Here is a 25,988-nt window from a genome sequence, read left to right as displayed (position 1 = left end):
CACCCGGCTCCCGAACAGAGCAAAACAAACTGAGTCATTGCACCTTATTATCTTGGTGGGTGAGTCTTTATCGCCGTGGTAAGTGACGCAGCAGCCTGCTGGATCTGTCTTTATTGCTCAGAGTCAGACGACGCTTTGCGCAAGCAGCTGGCACCGAACACCCGACAGCTGGAGCGTCAGCCATTGTGTGTGAGCTAAGTTTTCATTAGTGAGATAACAAGGCGGCAGAAAGATGTTTTGATCGTCTCTCTTAGATGATGCCTCCACCTCAGTGATAACACCGACTCTACTTGTGATGATAATGACATTATATTTTAAGATTTGAGATTCTGAAGGAGCAAACGTAACGCACCCAGTTTCCCCTCTGGAATTAATATAGTATTCTGATTCATCACAGTCCATCTGAAAATGCTGAACTTACATTTAATTGTAATTTTTAATATATTCTGTGAGTATAACTCATTTCATAAGCTCTTCATATTCTTATATTTCATATTTTCCTCTTATGTAATAACCCAAATTTCCCACATGGATCCTTTACAATTAATACAACGTAATATAATGCAATGTAGTCTTAAAGGCAAATGAAACTCGTACGACAGAAGATGGATAAATCCAGAGATCCCGGTTGGCAGGATAGCGTATGGAGGTTGTTAATGCGAGGAGAGGTGGTGTGTGTTTCTGCTACCTGTAGCTCCCAGCAGAGTATCCCTGATGAACTGCTCCAGGTCTTCGGCTCGTTTATGAATCCTGTTGGCATCATCTTCAACCTGTTCTCCGTCAGCAGACACCTTAGTGGCCTACACAAGCAATGAAATAATAAACCATGTTGAATAAGTGAACATATTGACTCCTCACTAACAAGGGGAAGGATGATGGAGGGTTGAGCTCTTAGATGTTACAGGATGACAGCAGTATGTACATGCAATCAATAGTATTGTGTGTGTGTGTGAGTGTGTGGTACACCCAGAAATGTATGAATAATTGACAAGAAAACACACACACACACACACCCACATCTACCCAAAGAGGACCAGAAAAAAAGACAAATGGATGAATACTTGACACAAACAAAAACACACCCCATTAAACATACAGAATGAAAGAGCAGGTAATTATTGTTGTGATTTGACAAGAGACACTATATCATTTTAGTTGTTGTGTGCGTGAGCGAGTGTGTGCGTGACGGGGTGTGGGCGATCGCATCACTGTCAACAAATGTCAAAGCCACAGTCCCTAAAAGGCTGATGCTTGACAGCATGAAAGTAAGGGTTATTTTTCTCCGCTTGGCACTTGTAGACTCCCTCCATTCAAACTGTGTTTTTCTATTTCGGTTAACGACTCTGAAGACTGTAAAAATAAAAAAAATAAAACAAAAAAAGGTCTGTGTAGCTTCTTGCGGTTTGAGGGTTAAGACAAAGAAATGCCGTCATTTGTTTACTGAATAGGTTTCATACAAAAACAAGACAATTATTTATTCAAAACACTTTTCTCCCCCCAAACAGGCCTATTAATCTATTCACATTCTGCATCTGCTTAGATCCATCTGTGATTACCATTAGCAGGGAAAAGCAAAACAGAGCCCCAGAAGGGCCTAAAAGCTCATATTTGTGTCAACAATATGAAGATAATTTGACAGAAAATGTTGAGTATAATATCAACTGTCATGAAAATGGCCTCAAAATGGATCCTGTGGCTTTTACCACCACAGCAGTGGAGTCCTGTTTTCTTATAAGGGTGGTGCTCCTGTTTTGCCTGCATTGTGCACATGTAAAAGGACACAAATGACTGTGTGTGGACGTTGACAACAAAGGCAGCGAGGAATGTGAACACGGATGTTTGAGAATATTATAAAAAATATGGTAAAAGCCCCCAAAGAAAGAATGAAAGAAAGAAAAGAAGAGAAAACCTTTCAGGGCACCTTTAAGGTTTGGGTCTGCTTTGTTTTTCTAATCCAAAAGAAGAATTATGAAAAACTTACTTGATGCTTCCCTCGGTACAATTTCATACATATTGTGCTTATTGTGCATTACATATTCCTAAAGTTAAATTGTGTTTGACAAAACTGTCACAGCTAGCAGGTTTATCTAATTATGGTACCCGGGGGCCTAATGCCTCATAATGTGTCTGTGATTTTTCATTCTGTAAAACAAACACGGTCTCATTTCAGAGGTAGTAATCCTCTTTCTTTTCTTTTTTTTTTACTCGTGCCGCTCTGTTTCAATTCAAGTTCCGCCTAAAAGTTCTTCCGACACTCAATCAACATGTTAGGAAAGAGGCTGGTTTGCTTTATGCGCTTCTTTTTAATGTCAGATTTAACCCTAACCCAAATACTGCATAACATACTGTTCACAGCTTGTTGTACAAGTGACTAGACGAGAGTGTCTTTGTATCCAAGTGTTTTCTTTAACCAAGATCTGCCACAGTCTATTTTTTCCTCCATCTCATTATGTTGCACACAGAGGAAGAAGAGAGAGAAAGACAATAACAGAATCTGAAGTCAAGCCAGAAGACAAACAAAAGTGTCTGTACCCTGCTGTGCAGCTGGTCCATCTCAACGACCAGTGATCCTAGGTTGGAATCGGCCAGTTGCAGTAATCTCTCCGGAGCCTTCTGAGGCGACAGCATGTGCTGTGGGAGAGAAAACAGAGAGACGGAGGAATTACAGAGAGCAATGTCTGACACATTTTGGCTCAGGGCAAAGCTTTTGAACTGACTGACTCTTTGCTGTGGAGCTTAAAAAAATGAGATGAGCATGTGGGAGCAGCAGTGAGCAGAAGCAGAACAGGAAATGTAACTGATGGGACTCTTATTTTGTGATTATGGCAACGTTAATGCGGTAATGGTGTCATTTAAATGCAAATATTAGGTTCTGAAATTGCAATCCAAACAGTCCATAATGTCAACGGAAATACAGTCCTGTTTAATCAACGTGTTAAGCAGCAGCAGCACACATTCTGCTGTTGACACTTGTATTTGAAGAGGAGGTTGAAAAAAAAAAGCTGAAGATGTTAGTTTTCTTAACACTTTAAATGGCACTTGAAAACAAACTCATTAAAGAAAGAATAATGACAATGTTCCTCTCACTAGTTATGGTTGAGTAAGATGGATGAAGAATGTGCCATCACGTCGTCCATGTACTTCAGTTTATTTCCGAGGACTTTAATATGTTGCTCGCATCTGACGCATTCTGCTGTATATTTTTTTTTCCACAGTGCATGAAAAGTAATTATGAGAAGGAAGGAAGAACAGGAAACTTATCAAGTTCTTCTTTTTTTAACATAGTGTTGCTAAGAAACGACGACATGCACACCGTGACACAACTAATGACATGTTAAAACTTGTCTTTAGATAGCGTTTCTTTGAAAACGCTATTATTGTTATTATTTTTACCTTCAGTTCCTCTGTCATGTTCTCAAAGCGGTACAACATCTTATACGGTGGTGGGAGGGGCGTGGTCAGAGTGACTTCAGTGATGATGCGATACAGCCGGTCCATGTCGTTCATCAACAGACCCGTGCACTCGTCATCACAAGCTAAATAAATAAACGGAAACAAAAAACACAGAGACATCAGCCAGTGAGTGTTGATCTTTGATTTGGCAGAGAGAAATAAGAAGAGAAGTTATACAGTTTTTTTTTAAACAACTAAGTCTATTTATACGCTTTATTTGCGAGTGTGTAAACAAATCAGTGTGTGGTCGTCGTGTCTGCTTGTGCTTAAGTGATTCTGGAATTAGACAAACAGGGCAGCCGATGCATGAAACGCGAGAAAAGCACCCAATAAGAGCACGCACACACTGCAGGCAAAAACACTCCACTCATCAGGGAATTCACTCAGACACACACACAGATATGTTTCTGCAGTGCATGCCTCTATGTGTGTGTGTGGGAATTTCATTTTTCTTTCTGTTGCCTGAGACTAGAATTATTGCGAAAATAAAATATTTATGACGAAGAAATCAAAGACAAATGAAATTAAATAAAACCCGTCTATTGCATCAGTATCTGACAAAACCAGAAAGCACATGTACGGCAATCCATTCCCATGCTAACACATACACATATACTGTAAACTAGGGCTGGAATTAACAATTATTTTCATAATTCGATTAGTTGTTTGGTTCATATAATGTCAGAAAATGTTGATTGGTGTTTCCCAAATCTCAAAATAATGATCTCAAGGGTCTTGTCCTGACCACAAACCAATATTATACACATTTTGTTGATTTCTGTGTTATATGGAGCACATAAACCAGATCAAATGTTCACATTAAGAAGCTGACAAACCAGAGAGCTTGTTTGACTTATTTAAAAAACAACAACACTCTAAGTGATTAATAATTGAATAGCTGTTGCTGCCCTACAGTAAACAGTATATGTGTTTGATGTGGAAATAAATAACTACAAACTATAAAATCCAAACCATTAAGGAACTAACAGGGTGAAAACATTCAATGTGACACAGGTGTGATCAGCATGAATGTTTCACCAGAATGATGGAAGTTACAAAACTTAACATAGTTGCCTGAGTGAATTCGCACACTCAATAAACAACAATACACACCTGTATACCCTGTGCTCCTCAGACACCAGCTTACACCTGTTTTAAAGTCTAAAATGCATTGATGCAGCTAACAGGATGGATTATTTAATCTTATTCTATCCAAGGGTTTACTTATACTTCAAGTTATTTTACAGCAACAATGTGTGTTAAATGGAGACAAAACATATGGCAATTGTTTTATTATGAGCCACGCACATTGACTTTGTCTGCTACGGCCAGATAAAAGGTCACATTTATGCCCAATTATTGCAGAAAACCCAAGTCATTATTTTGGCACTGTAAGTAAATTGTGTACTTTGCTTTAAGCTGAGGCCAAATTTTCATTTGAAAATGTAATTTAAAACATTCCTGTGACCCTCATGTAGATGTGGGCAGAGATGTAGCTGGTGGTGTTCTCAGCCCATGTGTGAACTCCCTGCTTTTCCCTCACTCATGACCGCAGACCCTGAGGTCTGGTGGAATGGAGAAAAAAAGGCAGAGGCAAAAAGCAGAGTGAACAAAAAAAAAGTGAACAGCAGTGTGATTGCTCCACTCTGTACAAACCATTGGGACTGGTGATTATAGTCTGGATTTAGAAGCTACTGGTTCGGTGTCAAGGTGCACTGCAGCACTCACACTGCCAATTTATGAACACACGCTTTGTGTAAGAACAAAGACCTCGGCAACACAATTTCCTCTCTGACCTGACAGCAACCATTTCACATCGGGCTCTGTCTTACACGCTTTTCTCCTATATTTTCACTTGTGCACTTACCTCTGGACATGCTAATGGTATTGAATTGGCCCTGCCATTATGATCATATTAAGTTTAAATTAGCTCCAAATGACATTGAAATTATTTTCTAAATGACGTGAATGTGACTTCTGCCACCATCTCCTGTCTCCCATGGCAACTGGAGATATGGGTTCAACTATTCATTTGCATATCTGACTAAATAAATATTTAAAAAAGAAAAAAATACATCAGTTGACAATAAAATTATTCCAAAAAAAAAGAGACAGAAATGATGTGTGAAGGGTTCATGAAGCGTGGCACTAAATGCTGGATTGCTAGTCTCTTTTTGTGGCTGCTTCTATTGCTGCAGAATTAATATTCACAATTTCATAAATCAGCCCACATTTCCACTAAAATTCCACCTTTGAAACCCTTATCGTAATTACCACGCAGGGCAGCATTAATGACAGCAGAGGTATTGCTTCTGCACATCTGTGTGTGCACATTACAATCATTTCCAGGAATTAATATATGGCAGAGAACTTCCAGATTATTCACTGAATAATGAGATGATACAACAACAAAGCTTATGGTGTTCAGAAGGTTGTGTCCCCGTCATATAATAGTGAGGCATCAGTTGCAAAAGTCAGAAAATGGCTTAAAGATATAGACTTAGGTTTTGATAGACATTAATAAATAAAATAATTACAAAGGTGTAGCCCTCACAATATTTCAGTAAACATGACTTAACATATACCTGTCACTCTCCTCCTACCTACATTGGTTATTCTGATAATGTTGAGGTGTTTCCTGCAGCTGAATTTGACAAGAAGTCAGTATCAACAAAGCTGTGTTTTTCTATTTTAACGGACGGGAGGTGGTGGGATGTATCAGTTGCCAACAGTTGCTGACTCCTGCAACTGGATTTTGGATTTCTTTTTCCCCTAAACTTTATTTATTGATGGCTATCCAAAAGTGAAGAGGACTAACAAATAACATGATATTATTTCAGAACAACAAACTTTAACAATAATCAAATCTTAAGCACTGACCCAATTTCTTTAACCTTCACACACCCTGGAAGACTCAAAACAGAAGAACACCCAGAGAAAAATAACTAGCATGAATTACACAAAATGCACAAAATGCTGTGTGTTAGTCTTACAGATGATTCCAGCTGGTCCACACACATGCCTCTCCATGCACTGGTCACACGACTTTCCCGAGGCCCCAACCCTGCAACGGCACTGGCCTGTAACAGGGTCACATGGTCCGGGCAACGAGCCCCACACGTAGCACTTACACTCCTCACAGCGACCACCTGGCATCCTCGGGTTACCATGGTAACCAGTGGAACATCTAGACAAGGGGAGTCACAGCAAAAAGAGCAAAAGCAAGAGTTTAATCTGCATCGTCTCTTACTATTATTAATCTGTGTCTCTTGCGTTTGACTCATAATCTGGCCTGCGATAAAATGTTAATGACTGCTGCACAATCTGCCTTTTAATAATAAGAAGAACAATGTGTGATTTGCTGTCAGACCTCTCACAGTATTTGCCCTCATATCCTTCAGGACAGGCGGTGCATCGGTAGTCATCAAATCCCTCTGCGACACAGGAGGGACTGAAACTAAACACAGACGGACATATATGTAATAATCTACACTGATGTGTTCAGACACAACAACTTTGCTGCAAGATATTTTTAACGCAGAGATGAACTACTAAAACCACAACAACAGATAAATAATAAACACATATATATTACTTGTTCTCGCGGTTGGCAAGGGGGCAGGCGCATGGTTTGCAGTCGTCAGGAAAACCTCGGACCACTCCATAGAATCCTGGAGCGCAGCGTTCACATCGATCGCCCTCTGTGTTGTCTTGACAGTTCTACACAGAAAAACACAAGAAACTTCTTTTACATTTTCGAGCTTCTTAACTGTTAATATTTTCTGGTTTATTTGGTTCATAATCAAAAGTTTGTTTTGTGGACAAAACAAGACAAATGAGAATATCACCATTTCCAGGTTTGATCGACAGATTAATCGATTATGAAAATAACTGTTAGTTGCAGCCCAAATTAAAATCCCAGATAAACTTTTGAATAAAATATGAAAATGTTGACAACATAGCAGCAATTGACTATATCAGGTTACATGGGAAAAGAAACGTGTAAACATACAGAACTTGGAAACACCACAGAATAAATAATATTAATCATCTACATCAAAACAAGAGCTGTAACTGACTTTGGAGTAATTTTCATAGCTAACAGTGATTAGTTCACTGTGCAAACTAGCTAAAATTAGCGAACGTTGTAGGAGACATAATTAGCGCAATAGCTGCGTTGTGCCTCGCGTTATCAGTTAAAAAGACATACCGGATTGCAGGCGACCCGGTTCTGGTCCGAAACAGATTCAAACCGCATGTCTTAGACATTCAGTTATGTGATTATGCACAAGATATAACCCGCTAGCACGAAGAGAAAACAATGCTAACGGCACAAGCTACAGCCTACTAACACTTCTGTAAATCCCCGGTGTCCACATAAATTAACTTTTTCGTACAACGGAAAGTCACAGAATTAACAGCCAAAGCAACAACAACTTCCATAAATGACGCCTTACTGTCAATGCCTGTCAGTGAACCTCCTTTTATTTGGCCCAAAACTCGGCTGCTTTCCACCTGACACTGACTCCGTCACGACCGTTAATCCAGGTGAATCAACAGCACCGTGTGTTTAGCCACACAGTAGCACCTGCTAGCACCATTGTAGCAGCTAAAGCTAAACAGGAGCCAGTGCTTAACAAAGCAGTTGATTTTTTACAAAACAGTATTAAGTGGACAGACACACGCAATTAATTAATGAGATGTTATGTTTTAACAACAGGTGCTGAATGTGTCCAGAATCATCTCCATCAGGACATTACATGTTCTTGGCTAATTTTAGCTTAGCCCTGAACAGTAAATGGAAGCCCTTTTCTACCACTTGGAAAATATACATTTATTATAGCAAGTCATAATTATCAGATGACCTTCTAATATATATTTTTCACAATAATGAAACACCATTCCAGCACACAGCAGGGGTTTTCATATAATTCATTTCAATTTCACCTAAAAAAAATGTCTCTTTATGAACTTTATGACCGTTATGATTTAGGCAGTTATTATTTTAAATTGGTGCTTGACTTATCTTGCTGCCACCTGCTGTTATCTGACTTTACTCAGTTTGTCCTTATTATCTTTAGTCTGTAGTTGTCTTGTGTCCTCACATGTGTGCTGTTCATTTATCATTTGAATATTCATTTGTTGTTGCTCTACTTTTAATAGACATGTATTTATTTTGCATTTTAACACTGTATTTTACTTTTGTTGACTAGGAACATCTGTCCAGGGACTGCAGAGGAAAAATAGGCTTCCGGCTTCAACTGTGGTTTATTTACAAGAATGTTAATTAATGTACACTGTCCCTGTTAACTAAAATAAAGAAATATATCCAGTCAAGACTGTCATACATGCTAATGGAAGTTTTTTTGGCCTAGTTCCACTCCTGCACCACAGCGTTTTCTTTTCCTAGAAGCATTCTATGTGAATTTATTGGTTTGCATTTAGTATTTAATGAAAAATAATGGTTATAAAGATTTACACAGACATAACTAAACACAAGTAATGATTTTATAGTCACAGATGTTGATTTAATTTTGATTTTTTTTCAAGCAGCACTACACATACACGACAGCTAGTATGCAAAACACAGTGTATATGAGCTCCAATGATGTACATTGTAAACACTGCATAATATTGCATAATAATAATCAGAATAATAGTACACAACCATGCCGCTCTCTCCTCTTCACATCCCCAGGGTCATGTCTTATGTGTTCACCTCGTTTGTTTGAAATGGGAACTTCAATCACGGCAACAGGAAGTTGCCTCTTAACGAGCCAAGTCATTTCCATTAACTTCCTGTGTTTCTCGTTACCGCTAATTACCACAGAAACAAACTCGTTTAGCATTTTCAATTTAGCCTGCTCGGGTAGAAAATGCTAATGACGCTGTTATGGAGAGCGAGACGGAGACGGGGGAGGGAAGGAGAAAAAAAAAATTGCCGTGAGGCAGTAGTGAAAAGCAGAAATCAAGCAACGAGAGAAGGGAGGTGAGGACAAGGGAAAGAAACTAATCGACAAAACAAGAGAAAATTGAGGAAAGGTGTAAGAGAGAAAGAGGCCTGTGGTAGACAAGTGAGACAATTGAAGGTAAAACAAAGACGGGAAGAAAGATGAAAGGACACAAATGATGAATAATTGCAGTGTGACGGGAGTTGGAGTTTAGAGAACAAGAATGGGAAAAAAGAAAATTAAAAGAGGGTGGAGGAGTGAAATAAGCAGTGGATTAAATGAGGAGGGAAGTAAATAGAAAGAAAATACTTAACAATTCCAAAAATTAATACTTAGATTAGATAATTGGATGTGATTGTGTTGGAGGAATAAAAATGTTAGGTCTGTGTAACAGAGCTAATCATGCGAATAAATAAATTAACACATCAGTTTTGTGGAAGGTCAGAGAGCACCCAGGGCTTCCCATGAAGCTGCGGTGTGTAACGTGCGATGACGTTATTACTCTTATGCTGCATCTGTCACCTGAAAACAGGCTCTGCCAAGCAAAACTATCAGCCCTGACCGAGGGAGCGTTTGAGTGGACACACCAGCAGTGCAGGAACGGGTGTTGAAGCTGCATGTGAAGTGGCTGGTTTGAATTGCTCTGGCCTTCCTTTATTGCATTCTAACTGTGTGTATATTTTTGACAACAACATAAATAAATCACCTCTTCTCTTTCTAAGACTCGAGATGAAGCTTTGGGTCAAATCCAGAGAAGAGGAAATTACACGTTTTCATCCAGGGTCGTTAATTATTGCAGGGCTAATTACAGTACCTGATATCACACCAAACACACTCCCTCCTTCTCTCACCAAGCTACTGGGCATATGGCTGTGTGAGAGGGTCTCTGAAGACACACACACACACACACACACATTTACCTGGCATATGGATGTCTCGGGGTCACAGGTGGAGGAGTGCCCACTGCATTGGCACTGAACACAGCTGCCCATGCCGGCAGCGCTGGGCACTCTGGAAGCAGGGGCAGATGGCGGGGAGCCGGAGCGGAGCCGGTAGAAACCTGCAGCACACTCCTGCACACAGAGAAGCAGACAGAGACAAAGTGAGACAGGGACACTGATTTAAAAAGAAAAAAAGACGGAAAGACCATTTTAAATACCCGGTAAGACTCAACATTAAAAGCACACATGATATCACACACATGATATCCTAATTGTTGCTTCTTAACACCTGATGACGCTCTGTATCACGTGTACATAAACTAACTGGCCACTTTATTAGGTACACAGGAGACCGGATTTCTGCTGCTGCTGTAGCCAAACTACTATTACTTTTCTATCATTTTTGAACTAATCTGGCATCAACAAGGTATTTTTCACCCAGAGAACTGCAGCTCACTGGATATTTTCTCTTTTTCCAAACCATTCTCTGTAATACCCGCTGGAATAAAGTCACTTAAATCACCTTTCTGACTCATGTCGATGCTCAGTTTGAACTTCAGCAGGTCGTCTCACTCATTTTTTTTTGCAAGTTTTAACAAGCTTGGCGAACAGGTGTACCTAATAAAGTGGTCAGTTAGTGTACCCTCAATTAAGAGTTATCCCCTGCAGCAATCTTTCACACACACACACACACACACACACACACCGTTAACGTAGCCGTCCAGCGCCCACATAAACCTGCATAAGCAAGGTAACTCTCTTCCTCTCTCCTGTTCTGTAATAATTAATGGAGTCCATTTAAAGAGCCATCTGTTCCCTCTGCTAGCGCTAAATGCCCGTTTAAAAATACTTTATTAACAACGATGGCAGCTACAAATAGAACGGCCATCTGTCAGCCGAGCCCTCCGCGACCCGAACATTTCAAGTTTAGCTACCATTTGCCATTTGGCACCTTTTCAACACTATCTGTAGCTTCTTAATTATGTACGCCGCTAATTTTTTATATTTTTTTTTGCCCAGGCAATATAGACGATGTCATTCCTGAGTAACAGGAGACAAAGTGAGACATATGTTCAAAAAGTTTGCGAACTCCTTCGACAATAACGTCTAAATTCTCTTCTCAGCTGCTGTGGTTGGGCACATGTTTTTTCCCAGAGCTGTTGCTTCTGTATATTATAAGCTGTCTGCACAAAATCCTCATTAAACTGAAGATTGAGTCGCTGCCTCGTGCTTTCTGTAGCTTAAGAGAAGGAGCCGGACACAGCTGAAACAAAATCAAAACACAGCCGCGGAGACGCTCAGTGAGGGCTTAATTCTGAGGCGAGGCAAACCCAGAAACTAAATAAATACATTCGAAAAATCGTCACAGAGTTAAAACCCTGCACTAAATGTAAATTGTGTGAGATAATGTTGAAAGCTCGGGCTGTGACCTCTGTGTTTACATTCTCACCCATGTAATTAATGTTTAGAATAATGATATAAGAAAAAAACAACTTTTATGTTGTTTTTAAATGTTGATGTCTTGTTTCATCTAATTGAGCTTATTTCTGCTGCTGAAAAAGAGAAAGTTCAAAACATTCATATATAGACAGAGATTTTTATATTTACCGGCTGTAGTATGTTTCTTACACATTCTCCAGAGTTCTATAACTTGATAAGTCTTAAATGTGACTTTCTTGTGCATGAAGTAATTAAATAATCATTTTGCAGAACGTTAACTTCTCAACCAAAAATGTTATACTCAGTAAATATGTTGGGTTCAACCTTCTTCAAACATACTTTCATTTAAATGTGTCTTTTTTTTTTTGTTCAAAGGTAAAAGCTAAAAAAAAAAATCATTCATCTGTAATCTGTGTTGTGTACACACCTCACAAGACAGTCCCGAGTATCCGAGTGGACATTCACATCTTTCTATCTGATGAGCTTTCTCGCTCTGCCTGGTCGGTCGACCTTCTTCAGCCACCGTCAGAATGATCTCTGAAATACTGAGGGAGAAAAAATGTTTGGTCAATCAATTAAAGCGTCCATGTTGTTTAAAATACACATGAATGTTAGCAGAAAGATTTTGAACGTGTGTGTGTGTGTGTGTGTGTGTGTGTGTGTTACCGGCTCTGTCTCATCAGGTTGCCATGGGACGCCTTAATTAGGATGTAGTCCACATAGAACAAAACGTCCATGAAGTCCTCACGAGTCATGGACCTGCCATCTGCATACTTCCACTCATGCTGCACACACACACACACCAGAATCAGTGTTTCAAAATTCCAGTTAAAGAAGCAGCATATTTTTGTGAGTTTTTATTCACATATTCACAGCTGTTAGGTGAATATTGGAGGTTTGTTTACCGGGATGAACAGTAGGTGGCGCTAAAGTCCAGGACATCTCAGTCACATTAGCAATTTATTTGCTGAATCTACTCTAATTCTTGTTTACCTTTAATAATGTGTCGACTTTTCCGTCTCCTTTAAGCATAAAAACGTTATAGAATATTTCAAATTTGTTTGAAAAGTTCCTCTGTTTCCATGATTGTAATTTTGCACATGCTCAAATTGCACATTTTTGTATATGTTACAGATACCATTTTTATCCGCACAGTACAATTCACTGTTATATATTTCTATTACATTGAATATATCAAATGTTTATTTTAATTTATTTAATTGTATTCTATTGTATCTTTTTACCTGCTGCCTACTGCCCTTATTGTGTGTTCTTTTTCTTATTCTTATTATTACGATTTAACTATTTTGATAATCGATACTCTATTTAGAAGCTTTTTTCATGATTAAAACAAGATTTATGGTTGTTTTAGTTTCTTAAATGTGAATATTTACTGTGTTTCTTTGCTCCACATAACAAAGAAATCATTCAAACTGAATCATTCAAGAACATCATCATTTTCCAGGTTTGACAAACACTGATCAACGGTTTTTTTTAACATTTCCTGACATTTTATGGACCAAACGATTCATCGAGAAAATAATCGACAGATTAATCGATTACGAAAATAATCTCGCCGTACCTCTGTCATGTCGATCTCGTGTCGGGTGAGCTGACCGATCTGGATTCCTGGAATGTGTCGTGTGATGATGATGTTGCGCGCGGGACCGCCTTTAATGATGACCTGAGGCTCATAGGAGGAGGGGCCGGTTTCATCTCTGCCCTCGTAGTACACCGCGTATTTCAACAGACCGCCGTACGCTGTGATCTAAAACGTAAAGACGTCAGATTAAATCAGATTAAATACACAGGGGAATTCATTTAAGAAAAGGTGATGAGGAGGTTTCTTACCATGGAGCCTCTGAACTGCTCGGGCAGTTTCCAGTAGTAGGGCTCAGAGAGCGCGGACGTCACCAGGTCTGCGTTGGCGATGATGTCCGGGTGCTGGAAGCTCACGCCGCGTCTCGTCTCGGCTGCGCTTGATTTGTCCACCAGGGGGAGCACCGTCTGCTCCGGCTTCAGCGTCAACTACAGTCAGGCGCACGACAATGATGTATAAGGACATTAATGTGATGCTGAGCGTATTATACGAAACAGAGAATGAAAACTAAGTCTAAAATTAGCAGTTAAATAATACTCAATTATATTATAACTCAAATAATAATAAAAATGAATGAATTAAAAAATAATAATAATAACAAAGCAAAACTAAATTGAATTGTGGATAAATTCAGCTTCGTCTTCCTTTTTCCACAACTTCATTGGAATTGTTACTTTTGATTTAGCTGCAGGTGTTAAAGTTTAAAGAATGAAATTAAATTTGATAATCCATTATTTGGTGTCACACGTTCTTTTATCAGCATCTACAAGGCAAGGTTTTCTCTTAATACCTGAAAAAATACTAATACTAAAACTAAAAAATACTAAACTGAAACTACTAAATCATTTGTTGAATTAACTAAAACTAAACTGAAATAAAAAAGCAAACTGAATAACACTTAATAAGAACCAATTTCATCCATTTCAAAATTATAGTAGCAACCTTGGTTCACACTTGTAGAAAAATCATATCAAGTGAGAATATTACATTTAAGAGACAATTACAGTTATGATATTATACCACAGAGCAGAGGGTAATATAGTGGTTAAAACTCATTCAAATTGAGCTAAATTGAAACCAATTGCTTATTCTGTATGTTGTATGAAACATTTTATGAAAATACTTGAACAATGATGATTAAAAAAAAGGTATAAAATGGTCATAAAAGACCCAGGTTTGTGACCCGTTGAGTCTTTGGTGTTTATAAATGACTGTTTTCCTCAAAGTAATGCTGATATTGTTAGTTTTAAAGGAAAACTATCATGGCTTTTTTATTATTCTTTTATTATAAAAAATACTTGAATCTGTATCTAGATCACAACCAAACACCTAATCATTTTTGTCTGAGGGTCTTAACCTACAGTCCATCCTCAGAAAAACACCATCAGTGTGTGTTTTTGTAGTTTGTGAGTTATGCTGCACAAACTCATCCTTGGCCAAAAGGATGAATGATTGAATGAAAATGATGTTCTTGTGAATATGATGAAAACCCTGTTAATGCATGTCCATGAGTTATGGATCAGTGTCTATCACTTACTGTTTTGTTTCTTCTCAACAACAATAAGTCAAACCTCACAACTCTTTGATTGATTTGGAACAGTTTGGGTTGCGGATCATCCAAAACTAATGAGAACAACTATGTGTTGTTTGTCTTTTACTCCTCAGGTGAATCTAATGGGATTTACAGGAACAATCCTTTGGCGGGATCACAGCGTTGTGTTGTGTTTTGTTGTGTTGTAACACCTCCTTCACTATCACTTGTGTGAATATTGTGTTGTGTCTGTCCCCATGAATGTGTGGCAGCTGTGATATGAAGTACATGAACAAAGGAATAATACAACACAGCCGCACGTGCAAAAGAAGGGTTTTTATAACCGTGTCAGTCATCAAAAATGAAAAACACGTGTGAAGTCGAGGTCTATTTATGTAAATATTCCTGCTCTGAATATAACTGCTGTCTCAGGCCGTGTGTGATATGTGAGCGATATTTGAGTTATTACTGACAGACTTTTCTTTTTCATTATCTGCTGATATTTCAATATGAGCAGAATAATATCAGGGTTTATTATTGACAGAGTTGACCAAGAGTGGACTCACTGACACTCACTGGCTGTAAAAACACAGGGGGAAGTCGCACACGGAGTGGAAAATTGCCAATTTCTTTCCTGAATTTGATTCAAAACATTTATACTTTAGCTGGTTTCTCATTTGCAATTTCTTTGATACAACAACAACAACTAAAAAAGGTAACAGGAAAAGTGATGAAAACTTGCCTATGTTGTTAAAATACTGAGGACGAGTAACGCTGATAAAAATCAGCTCAACAGACTTGGCCTTAAATACTTCCTATTTATGATGTACACCACCAAATTATGATTACATCACCACCAACACTAAAAACTGTACATAAAAATGTCGCCAAAAGCGATACCAAACCATCCCAATCGCCCCCTAGTGGCTGATTGCAGTATATTTTAGACCGAGCCTCCACCATGTAAGTCAAACTGTATGTTATAGAATTTCAAAATAAAATCTTTGTTTTGATATAGAACAAGAAAATACTTAAAATGTATGATGCAAAATTACTCATTTTATTTATTATTATTTATTTTATTATTATTATTTATTATTTCTTGAACAAATGATATGATACTGGAGCGTTTACATTAACATGAATGTTATGTACAAAGATGTGTGTATGTGTGCCTCCCCTCTAACCTCCATGTTATCCTATGTGGTGATAGTTTGTGTGTGTGTTTGGTCATGTGACTGTGTTTGTACAGTCTATGGGCCATGGTGTCGAGATATGGTGTGTGTGTGTGTGTGTGTGTGTCTCCCACTCCACTCAGTGTAATCTCACGATTCAGTGGTTCAGAGAAAATCTCCCTCTTTCCAATAAACTCTCCACTTTTCCATCTCCCTCCCTCTCTCTCTCTCTCTCTCTCTCTCTCTCTGTGAACAATAAATGAAGTGAATGTTTGTCATTCAAATGAAATTTCTCACCAAAACTCCAACCAAAAAACTCCACGGTTGCCACGGAAACACTGGTTAATTGTCGTCGCATTTATCAGAAAACAGGCTGCCACTCAAGTGAGGTTTGTTCGGTTAATGACTGAGTGTCTGAAACTGTCACTGCACTCAAACAGTTTGTGTATGAAAATGTAGGTTACAGGACGAGCCAATAGCATCTTCCATCTTGAAGGTCTATACATTTCAAGATGAAGGCGACAGAGTTGTTTTGCGATGGCGTCGTCAAATCAGATTTAAGAGTAAATACAGAGTCAAAAGTTGCAGAGTTTGAAAAGCTTTGAGTGTTTTTCTGCACACAGATGCTTCACAGTGACTCCGTGTTACAGCCTCTCTAATTTTAGTAAAATAAATAATGATATTAAAAAGTAAACTCGACTTTTTAAACGTTTACAAAAGGTTGAGAAACTTTGGATTCAAATTTGGCACAGGCATTTAATGAGGGGATGAACATAACAAGCCCTTTTCGCTTTCTTTCTTTCTTCTAACCTTTTTTCTCCTCTCAAGGTCGACGTGATCGGCAGCCGATCATCCACAGAAAATGATGAATAAAGGACACGGAGAGCGTACGGCGGCGGCATAGCGCTGTGTCAGTTGTAGGCAGCCATCTGTAAAATGTGTCGCCTCAGCGAGGAAGCTGGCACGGGCGTCGTGAACGGTGACCGTGCACTTTTTTATACTCTTTTTTTTTTTTCTTTTTTCTTTTGATAACAGATTAGAAGTGAAGGTGGACGTAGACCAACAACAACAAAAAAGAACAACATGTCCTTTAGTTAATTAAAATATTCAGTCGTAAAGGCTAAATTAAGTTTCCTGATTTTTGGCACTCCTGAGTCCTGACTGGCAACCAGTTTCCTTCTGATCTAATTTTCAGCGAGCCTTGATCAGCAGGGATTCTTTTTGTCTTATGTTTGTTAAAACATTTACAAATAAGTGTTGTTCAGGGGTCACTCACTCATTTTCAGCCACTTAACTCTCTTAGGACCATTATAATAATGAGGCTGCATGGATTTATTTAGATATTATAGCTGTAGCATTGTCAAAAAATGTTCCAAGATAACTTTCACTTCCAGCAGTAATTCAACCATTTAGGAATTGCAGTATTGAGAAGCTGACGTCACAAACGTGTGACGCGCTGGTGAAGTCCTGAAGTTCTACCGTAATGACAAGTATAAGGGTGCAAAGCTCTATTTCTCTGCTTTCTGGTGTCTATCCATCCATCCATTTTATACCGCTTTATCCTCCACATGAGGGTCAGCTGACAAAGGGCAAAAGACGGAGTCACACCCTGGACACATCACCAGTCCATCGTTTTTTAAAATTGTATAGATATCACAAACGGTCTAGGAGTTACGGTAATAAGAAGGACCCACGCTTAACCTGCTTCGGTCAAACAAATAACAGTTTTAAGGTAAGTTTACTCACCCACATCCGGATCAGTCCCGGTGCCTCTGTGCACTCGTGTGAGAGACCGTAACAGTAGCACCTGCTGCAGCCCAGCGGGTTTCGTACCGACAACCCGAACGTGTTGGTCCTGCAGTGTTCGCAGTTGTCTCCCTCCACATTTTCCTGAAAGACCAAACACAGACACAGAGTTTATTTTATGGAATAGGATTAGGGTCAAACAAAATTCAGTTCAAAGTGAGAATTCTGAGTTTATGTCAAAATTCTGAGTTTAATGTCAGAATTCTGAGTTATTTTTAATCCATGTAAATAGTATGATGTGAACAATGCAGAAAAGCAATGACATAAGTGAATGATGTCCTGTGAGCATTGACGCTTTAATCTCACTGAATTAAGTGCTGAACTTTATTCTATTTTAATGGAGTCTCAGTGTCTCATGCTTATGCTGTTGTTGTTGTTGTTGTCGGAGGAGCTTCTCACTGGAGGGCGGGGGAGTCTGTCTGTGTCCCATCTTTGAAGTGGAGTGTAGTGTTACCTCAGGTTTATTTCTCTCCTTTTGATCTGAAATAATCAAATAAATCGGCTCGTCGAGTTGGCAAAGTGTCTTTCATTTGCACTTCATTTGATTCCCAGACAAGATACACGGGGCAGAGGACTGTGTTTGGTAAAATCCGCAGACATCGGAAACCAAAAAAAAAACATGAATCTCACGCAGACAATCAGCAGAGATGAAGCTACGTCACAGAACTGCAACTGAAAACTTGAAACTTAAATGCAGTTCTGGACGGCAAAAAGTACAGATATACGGCTCGGTAAAATCTCAAAAACTAATAATGGAAAGTTGATGGAGCAGGAAAACATCTAAAACATGGAGGACCCTGAGGATCAGGATTGGGAAACACTGTTATAAAATAAGGGTTCCAAAAAGGTCCTTCTACAAGGGCTAAGGTTCTACCTGGAACCATTTGCTTTGGAAAAAAACGTTTTCAGAACTGTTTTTCAAGGGTTCTTGGTAACACTAATGGTTCCAGTACCATTTAGATCCAGAGAACCCTTTAAAACACTTTTCCCGAATAAAGGGTTTATAAAAAGGTTCTACCTGGAGCCAAAAAGGGTTCTCCTATGAGGACAAGCCGAGGAACCTTATATGGTTCTACTTAGCACTTTTAATTCCAAGAGTGTACTGGCAAGAAAGCATATATGGTATCTTCATGGCCCTTGATTTTCTACATGAAAATGTGAAATATGTAACAAAAAAGGCCTGTTATATCCTACAATAACACTCTAGAGTTGACACTTTTAATTTCCAAGTTGTAAAAGGCTAAAAACAAGTGTGGAATTTAAATTAAATCAAATTTTAAAAAGGCCATTTATTGTGATAAACTGAGGTCAGACTCACAAACACTGTCACAGCTGTGCTTTTTGGATGGACTAACCTACATCAGGACACATCAGCAGCAGGACGTTGAAGTGATGAGCGCCTGAGCTTTAGGGCCTTTAGTTTACAAAAGTCTGTGCTGTAACCTTGAGTGTGCGGAGCTGCCGGCGCTCGGCACAGCTCAAGTGCAACCTAATTAGCGATTGTGTCAGTCTGTTAACTTTAATGGCTGGTTATTTGCCGAACATGGACAAACACGTCTAATAATAAAACACAGCTGACCATTAAGAGCACAGCAAATGCACCGTATATGCATAGGAATAAGAGCTGAGGGATTTTCGTCTCTCTGCCAACAAAATATCATCCAATTAATGTTGAGTTTTGTCAAAAAAGGTGCAAGAATCTGCGGGATTGGAAAACTTGTGGCCTGTGAATCGCTTTCATGCGGCCTACAATTTAATATGACGTTCAAATGAAAACATGACGCACAGAGAGTGAGTGTGTGTGTGTGTGTGTGTGTCACTGACAGCAGAAATAACAGGTGAGCAGTGAAACAGGTACCAGCTGACGAATGACTGTTGAGTGACAGGCAGTCAACCTGCTCCCTGTTCAGAGTGAAGATGACACTCACTGATCTTAGGCCCCCGTTACAGGCCATGGATCAGCATCCTCTGTGTGTGTGTGTGTTTGTGTGTGTGTGTGTGTGTGTGTGTGTGTGTGTGTGTGTGTGTGTGTGTGTCGGTGTATGCAAAGCGTTTTGTCACTGTCAGTGTTGGGATAATGTGATCAGCAAGTGACAGCAGAGATGAAAGGTTTCTCCAGGCACAAAGTACGTGTGTGTGTGTGTGTGTGTGTGTGTGTGTGTGTGTGTGTGTGTGTGTGTGTGTGTGTGTGTGTGCGTGCGTGCGTGTGTGTGTGTGTGTGAGAGGTGACAGGGGAATCAGAATATCAATCACCTGTTTTCTCATGCAGGGAGATTCACTTCTTTTACCAATACAAATCACTCTCTCTTTCTTTCTTACACACACACACACGCACGCACACACACACACACACACGTTTGCACATTCATAGTGAGGACCCTCATTAACATAATGCATTCTCTCGCCAACATGTCCTCACTTTGCTAAAATGTCCTCGCCCTGTACAGTTTATATGATTATTGGTCCTCACAAAGCCACAAATACAAGAAGTCTCTCTCACACACACATACACACACAAATGCCGGCTTTGCACACTCTGTGTGGACACTCATAGACATAATACATTCCCCATCATCTTACCCTAACCTTAACCAACACAACTAAAATGCCTGACCTTTAACCTCACCAAAAAAATATAATAATTAACCCTAAAACAAGGTCTTAATCCTCAAAAAGTCTGTTAAGGTTGTGAGGACCACAAGGAGTACAACACGTTTGAATGAATAAATATATTGATCCATTTTGGTATTTGTTTCCTCAGTAGAACATTTTTCTGACCTCGTCAGGACCAGTGTTCCACATGGAGACCAAAACCTGGTCCTAATGAGGCAGAACCTCACTTCTGAGGGACTGCTTCAGTATGAATTTGAAGTTTAAGGTCATTAAGTTGTTCAAATGTATGGAAATCAATGCAATGTCCTGAGATGAATAGGTATGTGTGTGTGTGTGTCTGTCACACAGAGATGCCTTTTTAAAAATGTATTTATTTATTTTTTTACTCTCTCCTCTGACATTTACTGGAATAATTACACACTGGCACCGATGCAAACATTAACTTTAAACACAAACACACACACACACATAAGGACAAACAAACAAAGTGCGGTAGTTTTTAAATCTGCATTGACATTTAAAACCTGAACGATCTTCTACTGGCAGGATTCAAAATGAAAAATGTGTGTGTACGTGTGTGTGTATATATATAGTGTACAGTATATATAGGTGTCTCTGACATGAACTCACTGACTCAGTGTTAGCGTTGTGAGCTGTCTGCAGGTAGACTTCACATCGACGGTTGTCAGCGGTGAGAAAAACTTCAAGGTCGGTCTTGAGCGGTAGACGACTGTTTGGACTAGCTCTTACAAATGTATAAATATCTAAACAATGACTTTTTGGGGGCTGCATCGCGTACGTACTGGTGCTACTGTTTGGGAAGACGTATCAACCTGAAAATCAGTTAATTTAATTTATTGACAATACATTTGTACGATTCTTACCTTATTTATACGCATTCAAAGGTGTTTTATGGACCATCATGAAAGAAACATGTTGTTGTTTTACTTTTTTTACTCTGGGTTTTAGATCTGAAACTGGTCTTGTTTCTGTAACTATTGTACTATCGATGCTGCCATCTAGGGATCTTGTATCGCAAAGTATATATAAATAAAATAAAAGAATAGATATCACTCTTAAACTTCATGTAAGAAGTAAAACTTGTGTGTGTTCGTACCTTGCAGTTGCATTTCCCTGTCCGGTCAGCGCAGGCACAGACTTTCCTCTCCAGGTCACAGGTCTGGCTGTCCGATCCCGCCATGTTACACTCACACTGCGTACACTGTGAAGGAATAATATTATTATTAATAATAATAATATTAATAATAATAATAAAATAAGCGACTGTTACCAACGACAGCAGATTCAGGAAGTTGAGGAGGAGGAGACAGAGTGTGGTGGCTGAGCTTTTCTGCTTCACCAAACCATTAAACTCTTAGACTTGTCCGGCTACTTCACCATTTTTGACTCTGACCATCGAGTTACAATCACTTTTAAGTTACTTGCATTCTGTTGCCATGGTATTCAAGGGAAAAATCACTGTATATAAGTTTCTTGTGTGGATGTTGTTGATCTTCAGACTGAAGCTACACTTTTAAGTGTGTGATATTGTCTATAAACTAATGCTGGGCGCGTTCACGCGCTAATGGCGGTAACGTTAGCGCATGGTGCGTTTCCATGGTGACTGACCGGAAAAAGACATGTGTGACGTCATGTTTCCGTCTCTAAAGTAACACTGAACTTTAAAAACAGAGGCACACATACGCAGTACACAGGTACGCTGGTTATTTGTAGCGCTGCTCTTTTCCTTTAATAAACAGACCGTTCCAGTTCGACTGTAGGCGCGCTAACATCGCTAAAGGAGCTAACGGAGCTAACTGGTAAAAGTCTTTTTCCAGTCAGTCGTCAAGGAAACGCATCATGCTTTAACAAGCGTTAACCTAGTGCCCAGCACTATATAAACTAATTAATTGATTATTAAAACTATTTTGAGTGTTTTTATATATAATTAAAACAAGTTCTCTGATTTTGCAGCTTCTTAAAAGTGAATATTTTCTGTTTTCTTTGCTCCAATTAACGAAGAAATCATTAAAAATTATATAAATATGTTAAATACTGAAGTATTTTGGACAACATCCTTGTGAGGTTTGGGAAACACTGATCAACATTTTCTGACATTTTTACAGACTAAATAACTACTAATTGAGAAAAAAATCAATTATGAAAGTCATCTTTAGTTGCAAACATGAACAAAAATATAAAAACAAGTTTAAGATCAATAAGCAGAAAGAAGTCTTACTGTATTTAGTTTATTGTGTATGTGTAGAAGGAGGTTATGTCAGACAGAGATTAAAAGATTAAAATATCTTTATTTATCGATCCTGCATCTGTCATCGTGTTGTCATGTCTGTGATAATCTCTGCATCGCACAGAATGATCTTTTTTCTCTTGCTCAGTACGAACCAAAGGACATATTTACAGACATTAAAAGTAACAATGGTTGTGGTTGTTACTATTATTATTATTGATGATGATGATTATTTACCTGAGGAAAGTCCCTGTAGCCGATCTGACACTCGTTGCACTTCTCTCCTCTGTAGGAGTCTCGACATAAGCAGCAGCCCGTGTTCATGTTACACTGCTGGGTCACAGAGCCCACCACGCTGCAGCCACACTCCTGAAATACACAATACACACACAAGAGATACACACACTGAACAACTGGCATTTAATACCACTTCAATACTTTATGCTTCTAAGACACAGATGTGTGTCAGGGAGAAAAAGTTGCAATCACACATCGACTGCAGCCAAAAATGAACCAGCGCGTACTCTGTTGTGTGTCTGTGTGAGAAGATGCTACTTTCCTTACCAGCATGTGGCAGTAATCAGGATATTCTGGCAGTGGCTCAATAATCAAGCAGACACTGGACACATATAGTCCTATTTGTGTCCAGTTTAGTCCAAACTAAAGAAGTAAAATATGGTCTTCTTGTCTTCTGATTGGCTGGAGCTAAACAGCACACAGCAATCTCTCTCTCACTCTCTCCCTCTCTCTCTCTCTCTCTCTCTCCCTCTCTCTCTCATCGGTGTACAACAACAACATCGAGAACTGTAAACAATAACAACACAGCTGTATGTCCAGGCCTTTTGGCAAATATTTGCAATTTGCAATCATTATGGGATGTTACCCAGACAGCATGTCCATGTGGGGCCCCACAAGGTTTCATATTCAGGCTGACTATATGGCCCCCACTTAGTACTTACTTAGTACTCACTTAGTACTTACTTAGTACTCACTTAGTACTTACTTAGTACTTACTTAGTACTTACTTAGTACTCACTTAGTACAGACTTAGTACCAACTTAGTACACACTTAGTAGCAACTTATTAGTTATTCAGTACCTACTTAGTACTCACTAATACTCAGTTAGTACCAACTTAGTACTTACTTAGTACCCACTTAGTACTCAGTACCCACTTAGTACCTACTTGGTATCTACTTAGCACACCACTAATACTCAGTTAGTACCCACTTAGTACTCAGTACCCACTTAATACTCACTTAGTACACCACTAATACTCAGTTAGTACCCACTTAGTACTCACTTAGTACTCACATTGTACCCACTTATACTCAGTTAGTACCTACTTAGTATTCACTTAGTACTTAGTACGCAGTACCGACTTAGTACTCACTTAGTACTCACTCAGTACTCACTCTGTACTCACTTAGAACTGACTTAGTACCCAGTACCCACTTAATACACACATAGTACCCACTTAGTACCCATTTAGTACTCACTTATACTCACTTAATACTCACTTAATACTTACTTAGTACTCACTTAGTACTTTCCGCCATGGAAACCACAGACAAACCCACTTAGGACCCATATCGTCAGCCCTATATCACATGTATGGGGCCCACATGGACTTGCTGGCTAAGTAGCCAATCAAATCACATAAAAACAGGCTCCACTTGAATTCAAATGTCAAAATAGGGTAGAGATTGTGATTGTTTCCATTATGTTGTTTCCATTAAGCATCAATGCATTGTTTGTATTTTGCACTGTTTTCTTTTCAAATAGTTTACTTGGAGCAGTTTCACTTTGTGCTGTTGTAGTTCAGTATCGATAAGATCTGCTGCACGCCTCTGTGTTTGTCCTCACATGCTCGTCCCCCGGATCAATGTTGTCATTAAAGTCAGACTCGCCGACACTCTCACGCTCCAGCGTCTAATTGCTAATAGTCTATTACGACTCCTAATAGTTGACTGTTATTGCTGCCTCGCGGCTCCTCAAACACTCTGAGTCGAGCAAACAAGCAGTGTGATAATAGGAGAGAGGAGAGGGTGGGAGGAAGAACATTACTCTGAAAGCGTACCTTGCAGCCAGTTACGATGTCGTGGCCCCAGTGGTTGAGAGCGCAGCGGTCACAGCGCTCGCCGACAGTGTTGGGAGGACAGATGCACTGTCCTGTGCTGGTGTCGCAGTTATTTCCCACATGGCTGCACTGGCATGCTGCAACACAGGAGGTGGATTAAAGAGTGGAGACCAGAAGAGCACAAGAGCATGACAGGTGCTTTGAAATATCTTCAGGTTGTAAACATGGTTTTTCTCTGACAGTGTCACATGCTGGCTGGTGTGTCAAAGATTATTTTCTGAAAAATGGTTTCATTTTAAGGGCAAAAATGACCAGTGGTTTTTACTCCCATAAGAATCTGAACTGAATCCGGATCTGAACTCTTGTTTTCAAGCAGCAAAATTTTATGATTTGCAAACAGAATATCGCAGACGTCACCTGTAACCCGGCTCCTATTGGACGATAGTGTTGTCCACTAACATGTGCCATGCTTTAATGTCCATTTTTCCCCGAAATTGGACATCATTTACACAATTGGTATTGAAAAGTGCCAAAACAAAGAAGAGAAGAAAGCAGCGACAGGAGAAGATAAACATTAGAATAGCACATAAACCTATGCTTATTATTTGGGTGCCTTGCTCAGGGGCACATGCCAGAATTGAACCAGCAACCTTCCAGATGCGAGAAAAATTAAGGTTAAAGTATTCATATTATTATTACCAAGTGAAAAGTGGACTTATTTTCCATAGACTTCCATTCAAGTAGAATTTGCAACCAGTGCTGTCGCCCCCTAGTGGCTATTCAGGATGTACAGCATTTCCTGAACTGGGCGCTGCTTTGTTGTTATTACATCATCAAAATCCAGCGCACACCTGAGTCTCCGGCTGCATAACAATGATGTCACTTTGTGTGATTTAAATTGGTCATTTGTAAGATGTGAATCATAATCTTGATATACAAATAGAAAAATAAGCTGCAGGGGGTTGTTTCACTGCATCTCTATGTCTTTAATGTGAGGATTAATGATGAATTTTTGGCTCAAAGTGTGTTAGCGAGTAATTCGCCCCCTCGACTGTCCACACAAGTTTCATTTAACGGCACATTTTAGCTCGGCCGGCATCGAACACCAGCTGCGACGTCGAGTCTGTGATATTTAGGACTGAATCCGAGCA

General features: G+C 39.3%; 1 protein-coding gene across 1 annotated transcript in view; it reads right to left on the bottom strand.

Annotated features, from left to right (window-relative positions):
* Positions 1–25,988, bottom strand: part of lama2 (laminin, alpha 2) — a gene marked incomplete at its 5' end in the record, with an annotated part of 167,531 nt that overhangs the window by 35,586 nt on the left and 105,957 nt on the right. The window contains 15 exons of the mRNA XM_083898606.1: positions 689–800; positions 2,533–2,631; positions 3,394–3,536; positions 6,447–6,640; positions 6,824–6,910; positions 7,049–7,173; positions 10,325–10,477; positions 12,213–12,330; positions 12,452–12,570; positions 13,368–13,553; positions 13,637–13,813; positions 17,838–17,981; positions 21,628–21,732; positions 22,996–23,127; positions 24,838–24,974. Coding sequence (XP_083754732.1) covers positions 689–800; positions 2,533–2,631; positions 3,394–3,536; positions 6,447–6,640; positions 6,824–6,910; positions 7,049–7,173; positions 10,325–10,477; positions 12,213–12,330; positions 12,452–12,570; positions 13,368–13,553; positions 13,637–13,813; positions 17,838–17,981; positions 21,628–21,732; positions 22,996–23,127; positions 24,838–24,974 — 2,031 coding nt within the window. The remainder of the gene's footprint in view (positions 1–688; positions 801–2,532; positions 2,632–3,393; positions 3,537–6,446; positions 6,641–6,823; positions 6,911–7,048; positions 7,174–10,324; positions 10,478–12,212; positions 12,331–12,451; positions 12,571–13,367; positions 13,554–13,636; positions 13,814–17,837; positions 17,982–21,627; positions 21,733–22,995; positions 23,128–24,837; positions 24,975–25,988) is intronic.

The sequence above is a fragment of the Microchirus variegatus genome (genome assembly GCF_963457635.1).
Source record: "Microchirus variegatus genome assembly, chromosome: 12".
Taxonomy (NCBI): Eukaryota; Metazoa; Chordata; class Actinopteri; order Pleuronectiformes; family Soleidae; genus Microchirus; species Microchirus variegatus.
The sequence above is the reverse complement of the archived record's forward strand: the minus strand, read 5'-3'. Positions and strand labels throughout refer to the sequence as shown.